Source organism: Hipposideros armiger, unplaced genomic scaffold, assembly GCF_001890085.2.
Source record: "Hipposideros armiger isolate ML-2016 unplaced genomic scaffold, ASM189008v1 scaffold_141, whole genome shotgun sequence".
Lineage (NCBI taxonomy): Eukaryota > Metazoa > Chordata > Mammalia > Chiroptera > Hipposideridae > Hipposideros > Hipposideros armiger.
Window position 1 is genome coordinate 3,329,193 of NW_017731491.1, and position 8,728 is coordinate 3,337,920.

General features: G+C 41.7%; 1 protein-coding gene across 8 annotated transcripts in view; it reads left to right on the forward strand.

Moving 5' to 3' along the window:
- RAP1GAP2 (RAP1 GTPase activating protein 2) overlaps positions 1-8,728 on the forward strand; it is a 194,863-nt gene that overhangs the window by 156,464 nt on the left and 29,671 nt on the right. For all 8 annotated transcript variants that reach the window (XM_019650494.1, XM_019650493.1, XM_019650498.1 and 5 more), the window contains one exon: positions 8,139-8,174. In XM_019650494.1, the coding sequence (XP_019506039.1) occupies positions 8,139-8,174 (36 nt within the window). The remainder of the gene's footprint in view (positions 1-8,138; positions 8,175-8,728) is intronic.

Sequence of the window (8,728 nt, forward strand, 5' to 3'; positions counted from 1 at the left end):
TTTTGTTCTTCAGTCTAGTTGTGGAGGACGTTGCTTCACTGGCCCAAGTTGGCACCATCATTGCGCTCTTCCTGGGTGAGGCAGATAGGTCGCCAATCTCTGGACGGCTGCTCACGGCGGCTCTTGGCAGCTCACAATGGCTGCTAGCCGCTCACGCTGTTGTTCAGCATCTTAGCTGTAGAGGGCAGTGTCACTGGCCCTCATATGTGGGATCCGAACCGGGTCCTCTGGCGTCCCAAGCCAGCACTTAACCATTGTGCCACTCGGCCGGCCCACAGACCCATTTTTAACAGTAATTTAAACACACTGTTTCTGGGAAGACCAATGGCGTCAAGAAAAGCTAAGTGTCCTAAATCAGGAAAAACAAACTATTCTAAAGCTACTAGACCATCTCCCAACAGAACACCGCTTGCAGAGGGAGCTTTCTAATAGTTTCTTCTGTAGTTGCTGTTTACCGAACGCAACGCTCGCTGTGGACCATGCCCTGGCTGGGCATTGCTTGTCCATGTTCTCACTTCATCTTCACATGAGTCCTGAAAGACAGAGGTTCTTTTATTCCATTTCCAGGTGAGGGAATTGAGATTGAGTATCATGCCTTACGACACACAACTAGGCAGCAGCAGGTGGCCAGTCCTCAAAGGCTTTGACCACTGGACTCTGTTGTTTCCTGTATATTTCTACTATACCCCACACTTCAGTAGCTCTCCACTGCGTTCCGGATTAAGCCTGAATTCCTGGCATTTGTGGTCCTTTAGGCCCAGCCCTCCTTTCCATTCTGATCTTCAGGATGTTGACCCAGAGGCCTCAGTTTGGGCAGGTTGATCCACTCATCTCGGTCATCGAATACACATCATGCTTCTCCACCTTCTCACCTTTGTCCACACCTTTACCTGTAATGCCCTCTTCACCCCTCTTTATCAAGTGATTGATTTATTCTTTAAGGTCTGCCTGGGATTCCACCTTTTGCAAGAAACGTTCCTTGGTGTGGTGGTTTTAAATTATGCCCGTACATTCTTTGATACTTCTCTCCTCGGGCTGGGGAAACGAATCCCCCACTGCCCCCCGTCTCCTGAGTGTGGGCTGGTCGTGGTCACTTGCTTCTAACGAATAGGATAAAGTGGAAATGAAGGTGTATGATTTCAGAGACTAGGTCATATTATAAAAGGCACTGTTGCTTCCTCTGTGGTTTTTCTCTTGGATGCTCACTCCGGGGCGGGGGAGGGGGGGTCAGCCGCCATGTTTTGAGGACACTCAGGCAGCCTATGGAAAAGCCCATGTGATGTGGGACTGAGGCCTCCTGTCAACAGCCTCAGGAGGGAGCCAACTTGGGAGAGATCCCCCAACCCCACTCAAGCCTTCAGATGATGCAGCTGCTGTTGACATCTTACTGCAACCGCCTGAGAAACCCTGAGCAAGAACTGCACAACGAAGCCACTCTGAAGTCCTGACCCACAGACATTGTTTGGAGTCATTAAATTTTGGAGTAATTTATTACATGGCAGTAGAGAACCAATACACTTGACCTCCTAGTCTGAAGTGCTTTATGTGTTCTCTGGACCACAGTGGCACTGGTCACCTGTCACATAACCCAGAACAGCTTTGTCTCATACTGAAGATCAAGTACTCTGTAAACTGGGCTCTTGCCTAGTACTCCCAGTGTCAAGTCCATGCCTTGCAGGGGCTTATTCAGGTGGAGTGAACTGATTAACCAATACAAGGGCATTGTCTAAAAACACTTAAAATATTTTTTGATTGCTGGTTTGCATGGATAACAGTGTGAGCTGGTTTTGGGGGTGACTCAAGAGAGCCTGTTAGTCTGTAATACACAGAACTAAGGTTAGACTTGGACATGAATTGGCCTGAATCCAGGGATTTTCTTTGGGCACTGAAGGCTGTGTCCTTGTGTCCCTGAACACACCCTGTCATGAAGGTGGGGAGAGGGCCTGTTGCAGGGGTTGGGGGAAGCAAAGAAAGGAATGCTGAAGCCTCCACTTATGCACTGAAGTCTTAAAAACGTTAATTGCAAAAAATAACGTAATTGTAGAAAATTTAAAAAATACTGAAAGGCAAAAAGGAAAAATTTATCCTTAACCCATAACTCATTTTGGCACATATCCTTCAAGATCTATTTCTCTGGATGGGTGATGTGCATTTTTGTCTATCTATCTATCTATCTATCTATCTATCTATCTATCTATCTATCTATCCATCCATCCATCTCCAAACATGTTTTTTACATTTAACTGAAAAAAAAAAAAGGGGATCATGTTCTAAACTCTATTTTCCTCATTTACCCACGCAGTGTGAATCTTTGCGCTGGCAGAATTAACACAGATCGCCTCTCATGGTATTTTATTGTACGGGCATACTCCCATGCAATACTTCCTCTTTCCATCGTTGGTGGATACTTTAGCTGTTGGCACATCTTTGCCTATAAACACTGTTTCAACGAATATGCTTGTATACGTATCCTATGTAGTTGCCCAAATATTGCTTTAGAGTAAGTTCCCTAGAGTGGGTTTATTGGACCAAAATATGTGAACGTTTTTAAGGCTTTGGACTCACAGTACCAAATTGCCCTTCAGAAAGGTGTACCAGGTGCACACTTCTCTTGTTCCTGGGTCCTTAACTCCATATCCTTGCCAACATGGGGTTTTCTTTTTAATCTTGGCCAATCTGATAGATGAAAGATGTTATTTTTTATCTTAATTTCTTTAATAACCAGGGAGGCTGGACATGTTCATTGTGTTTATCGGCCATTTTGTCTTTCTCCTTGAGCAAATTGTTCGTGTCCTTTGCACAGTTTTCTGTTCCCTTTACAAAACTTACTTGTTTGAAATTTAATTATGTAAGTAATGTAGGTCCACCTGCTTGTGGAGTAGGCTGTATATAAAGCAAAACCTCCTTCACCACTTTTCTCCCCTTCTCCAGAGAATCACTTTTTGACAGTATGAGTATACTCTTCCATGGTATTTCCTATGCAGTTATACGAGGTCGGACAATTAAGTTTGTGAACTTGTTGCAATGATGTTGCTAACCTTTTTTGATATCAGAGGGATTATTCATTATAATTTGTACCAACTAGACAAACAGTTAACCAAGTTTACTATTTGGAAGTGCTGAGAAGGCTTGTGAAAAAGTGAGACAACCTGAACTTTTCGCCAACAATTCATGGCTCTTGCATCATGACAATGCACCAGCTCACACAGCACTGTCTGTGAGAGTTTTTAGCCAGTAAACAAATAACCGTGTTGGAATGCCCTCCCTACTCACCTGATCTGGCCCCCAATGACTTCTTTCTTTACCCAAAGATAAAGGAAATATTGAAAGGAAGACATTTTGGTGACATTCAGGACATGACAACAGCTCTGATGGCCATTGCAGAAAAAGAGTTCCAAAATTGCTTTGAAGGGTGGACTAGGTGCTGGTGTCGGTGCATAGCTTCCCAAGGGGAGTGCTTCAAAGGTGACCGTAGTGATATTCAATAATGAGGTATGTAGCACTTTTTCTAGGATGAGTTCGTGAACTTAATTTTCACACCTTCATATACATACATATAGGTAACTTTAGGTTTTGTTTTTATAAAATGGGATCTTATTCTAGGTGTTGTTCTCTGACTTGCTTCTCCCCCTACCCCCACACTTAACCTGTCTTGGAAAGCATCTTATGTAAACAATATAGACCTATTGCTTTCTTTTTGAATGGCTGCATAGTGTGTTTCTTCGGAACAGCTTTATTGAGATATAATTTATGTACTATAAAGTCACCCATTTAAAGTGTACAATTCAGTGGTTTTTAGTGTATTCACAAAATTATGTAACCATTACCACAATCAATTTTAGAACATTTCATCATCTCAAACAGAAACCCTGTACCCTTTAAGTATCACCTTCGAAATCTCCCATTTCCCTCATCCCTAAGCAACCACAAATCTACTTTCTGTCTCTATAGATTTGTCAATTTTGGACATTTAATAGAGATGGAATCATATAATATGTGGCTTTTTGTGTCTGGGTTCTTTTACTTAGCATAATATTTTCAAGGTTTATCCATGTTGTAGCATGTGTCAGTACTTCATTCTTCTATGTTATGGCCAAATACTATTTTATTGTATGGATGTACCACAGTTCTTTATTCATGAATCGATAGACATTTGAGTTGTTTCTACTTTTTGAATACTATGAATATTAATGCTATGAATATTGGTGTACAAGTTTTTGTGTGGACATATATTTTTACTTTTCTTGGGGTATATACCTAGGAGTGGAATTGCTAGGTCAAATGGTAACTCCATGTTTAACTTTTTGAGGAACTGCCAAACTGTTTTGCACAGTGGCTGTACCATTTTATATTCCCACCAGCAGTATATGATGGTTCCAATTTCTCCATATTCTCGCCAACACTTGTTATTATTTGTCTTTTTAATTATAGCCATTCCAGTGGGTGTAAAGTGGTCTCTCATTATGGTTTTGACTTGTATTTCCCAGTGACTAATGATGTTGAACATCTTTTTATGTGCATGCTGTCTGTTGGTACATCTTCTTAGGAGAGATGTCCATTCAAATCCTTTGCTCATTTTTAAGTTGAGGTATCTTTTTTATTGAGTTGTAAGAATTCTTTATATATTCTAGATCCAAATCTCTTATCACATATATGATTTGCAGATATTTCCTCCTTGTCTGTGGGTTGTCGTTTCACTTTCTTGATAGTGTCCACTGAAGTACAAATGTTTTTGATTTTGGTGAAGTTTAATTTATTGATTTTTTTTCTTTTGTTGCTTATGTTTTGAGTGTCATATCTAAGAATCCATTGCCAAATCCAAGGTCACAAAGATTTACTCCAATGTTTTCTTCTAAGACTTTTATCATTTTAGCGCTTACATTTAGGTTGTTGATCCATTTACACTTAATTTTTGTATACAGTCTGAGATGAGGGTCCAACCTCATTCTTTGTATTGGCTATCCAGTTTTCCCAGCACAACTCATTGAAAGGACCCCATTGAATGATCTTAGTACCCTTGTTGAAAATCAATTGCCCTAAATACATGAATTTATTTCTGGCCTCCAAATTCTATTCCATTGATCTATATGTCTGTCCTTGTGTCAGTACTGCACTATCTTGATTACTTTTGCTTTGTAATATTTTGAAACTGTAAAGTATGAGTCCTCCAACTTTCGTTTTCTTTTTCAAGAATGGTTTGGCTATTCTGGGCCACTTGAGGTTCCATACCAATTTTAGGGTCAGCTTTTCAATTTCTAGAAAGGATCCAGCTGGGATTTTGATAGAGATTGCATTGAATCTGTAGATCAACGGGAGAGTACAGCTATCTTAATCATACTGACTGTTTGAATTGTGATCATGGCATTTATTTTCATTTATTTAGAACCCCTTTAATTCTTTTGTCAATGTTTTGTACTTTTCAAAGTATAAGTTTTGTACTTCTTCTGTTAAATTTACACCTAAGTATTTTTATTCTCTTTGATGCTATTGTAATTGAAATTGCTTTCTTAATTTTAATTTTGGATTGTTCATTGACAGGGTATAAGAATACAATTTATTATTGTATATTGATCTTATATCATGCAACCCTGCTGAACTCATTTATTATATTCTGAAGTTTTTTGTAAGTGAATTCCTTAGAATTTCTATATATAAGGTCACGTCATCTGTGAATAGAGATAGTTTCACCTCTTCCTTTCCAGTTTGGATGCCTTTTGTATCATTTTCTTGCCTAATTTCTCTAGTTAGAACATCTAGTGCAGATGTTAAATAAAAGTAGGGAGAGTGGATATCCTTATCTAGTTCCTTATCTTATGGGCAAAGTATAGTCTTTCATTAGTAAGTATGATATTAGCTGTGGGTTCTTGCCATGTTGAGAAAGTTCCCTTTTGTCCCTACTTTGTTAAGTGTTCTTTTTTTAATCAAGAAAGGGTTTTGGATTTGTCAAATGTTTTCTCTATGTCTATTGAGATGATAATGTGGATTTTGTTTTTTATTCTATTTATGTGGTGTATTATGTTCATTGATTCTTGGATATTAAACCAATCTTGCATTACTGGGATAAACCCCACCTGGTCATGATGTATAATTCCTTTTATAGGTTGCTGGATTCAGTTTGCTACTATTTTGTTGAGAATTTTTGCATCTATGTTCATAAGCTATATTTATCTGTAGTTTTCTTGCGATGTCTTTGGTTTTGGCGTTAGGATAATACTAGCCTCATAGAATAAGTTGGGAAGTGTTCCCTCTTCTATTCTTGGAAGAGTTTGTGAGGAATTAATATTAATTCTTTAAATTGTAGAATTCACAAGTGAAGCCATCTGGGCTGGCCTTTGTGGGTAGTTTTTTTATTACTAGTTCAATCTATTTATTCGGTGTTTTTAGATTTTCTATATAGATTTTCTCTTTCTTCCTGAGTCAGTTTTGATAGTTTGTATATTTCTAGAAATTCACCATTTCATCTAAGTCATCTAATTTGAGTTTTCATAATATTTGTATTTTAGTCTATGAATGTAGCTTACTCTAACCAATTTCCTATAGATTGGCATTTAAGTTGTTTCCGTTTTTGACTGTTACAGACAATGCTGCAATGAACTTCTTATTGTCTCTATCTTTGTGATCTTGCTGGATCTATCTTTGTGCATATGTGCAAGTATGCTTACAGTATAGCTCCCTAGAAGTGGAACTGCTGGGTCAAAGGTCTGTGTATTTAGCATGTTGATTGTTTCTGCCGCCCTTGTCGTCTTTCTGTTTGTCTTTCTAGCCTTACTGCTTTGTGCAAGTTCTTTGTGTCTAGTCATCTTGGTCTCCTGGAGACTGGAGTTTGTAAGAACACACAGAGCAAGTGAAAGGAGAGGTTTGGGAGCTGGGTGTTTGGTGGCTGCCTCTGGTCCAGGGTGTTGGATGTGGGTGCCCCAAGCTTGTCCTCAACCCTGTACATTCACATGTGGGGTTTTGAGACCCTGGAGGTCAAAGACTCTGCCTCTGACAGGCCAGCTTTTGCCTGGGAGAGTTTATTTAGAGCCCACAGCAGGGCTAGGTCTCCCCAGGTGACTCTACAAGGGTGCCTCCCATGGAGGCTTTCTACTAAGGAGTCTGAGGGCAGCGGGGAATCCAGATAGTTCTGGCCATTGGCGCCCGCAGAGGAAGGGAGAGTGTTTGAAGAAGTGACAGGGACATACATGGTTCTCCTTATCACTGCTTTCTTTTCTCTCCTGTTCACCTGGGAACTGTCTGTTCCGGACACTCATTAACTCATGGCTTGCCAGTGCCCAGATGTGGGCAGTGGTGTTAGGATAAGAAAGCATGGCTCTTTTCACAGAATGGGAAGTGGGGAAACTTCTGGTGTGGGTTTTGTTAAGGTAGAGCTTTCAGCCCCTCACCTCTCCATTTCCACTTCCGTTTTTCTGCTCTTTGTCTTCCCTGAAGTTTACAAAGGTCGCACCAAAGTAGGTTAAAGGTTTGGACTTAGGTAGTTTGAGTTTTTTAAAACAACCCACTCAGGCCCCTGGAGGTTACCATTCAATGGCTTTCAGGCTTTGCTTCACAAGCTCTAAGGTCCCCAGGAGGTGCCTTGGGGGCAGGGGACAGGGGCAGGCAGCGGTGGCACATCCATTGCGCAAGCCCCAAGGCTGCCCTGGCCAGCACGGCTCTACTTTTACTGTTTTTGTATGTTGGAGTTCCAAGTTAGATTTTGAAGAAGAAGTTAGAAGGGCTGTGTTGGCACAATGTTTGGAAAACTGCTCGTGGCGGACATCTTAGCCCCACACTGTTGGATTGAAAACATCCCAAACGTGAATCCTGCTGGAGATTGAATCCTAGGCTGACAGGCATTTTGGGGAACTTGGCTTTTTCCAGGAGCCCTACAAGCTCCTCTCTTTTGACAGAGACCGAGGGGCTGCTCTCTCCATGGCCATTTTCCAGCCCAGTATTTTTTATTTTTTGTTGTTGTATGGGGTGGCCTGGTCCTCCAGCCCCGCAAAGGCAAAATCAAATTATCTTCACTCTTGATCCAAATGAATTTTGTCCCCGGGGAAGCCCTGGGCTAAGCTTCCAGATGGTTGGTGAGGAGGTTTTTCTCTGCAGACTGCCTGGCTGATGTCCCATCTTTCTCTCCCCACCCTCTTTGTGTCTTTCAGTCGGCGGAGTTCTTTGAGATGTTGGAGAAAATGCAGGTGAGTGTCCCCAAAGTGGGGAAGTTGAGCCCTGGGTGGAGGGTGCTGCAGTGACCTTGGGGGGACACAACACCAGGCAGAACCTACTGGCAAAACTCGGGGGACCTTGGAAGAAGAGCAGAGAAGAGAGAACTCACAGTCCTGATGGCCTGGACCACCTGAAGCCGTCTCCATGTTGAGTGGCACAGAGGATTTTGGGAAGGCTCCTGCCTGAAGCACAGGGAGAAGATAAAAGACAGAGCTTCCCAGAAGAGCAGATGGGGTGTCATCAAACTCACTGATGTGGGGAGGGTTTGAGAGGGCCTGTTGTGCCTGTAATGGGTAGGCAAGAAAGCCTGAAAAAGAATACTCCTTAGAGAAGCCATCTTGTGTCTGGAAGGCAGAGCAGTAGATGAGCGATAGACCTGAGTTCAAATCCTGCCACTAACCCTTGCTTGCCAAATTCCTTCCCTTTGCTAAGCATCTCGCTCCTGTTTTTTGTCTACTCACATCAGTGTGTTCACCTCGCTCTGACACCAAATGTGTGGTTGTTCCCCCCCCCCCCCCCCCCCCCC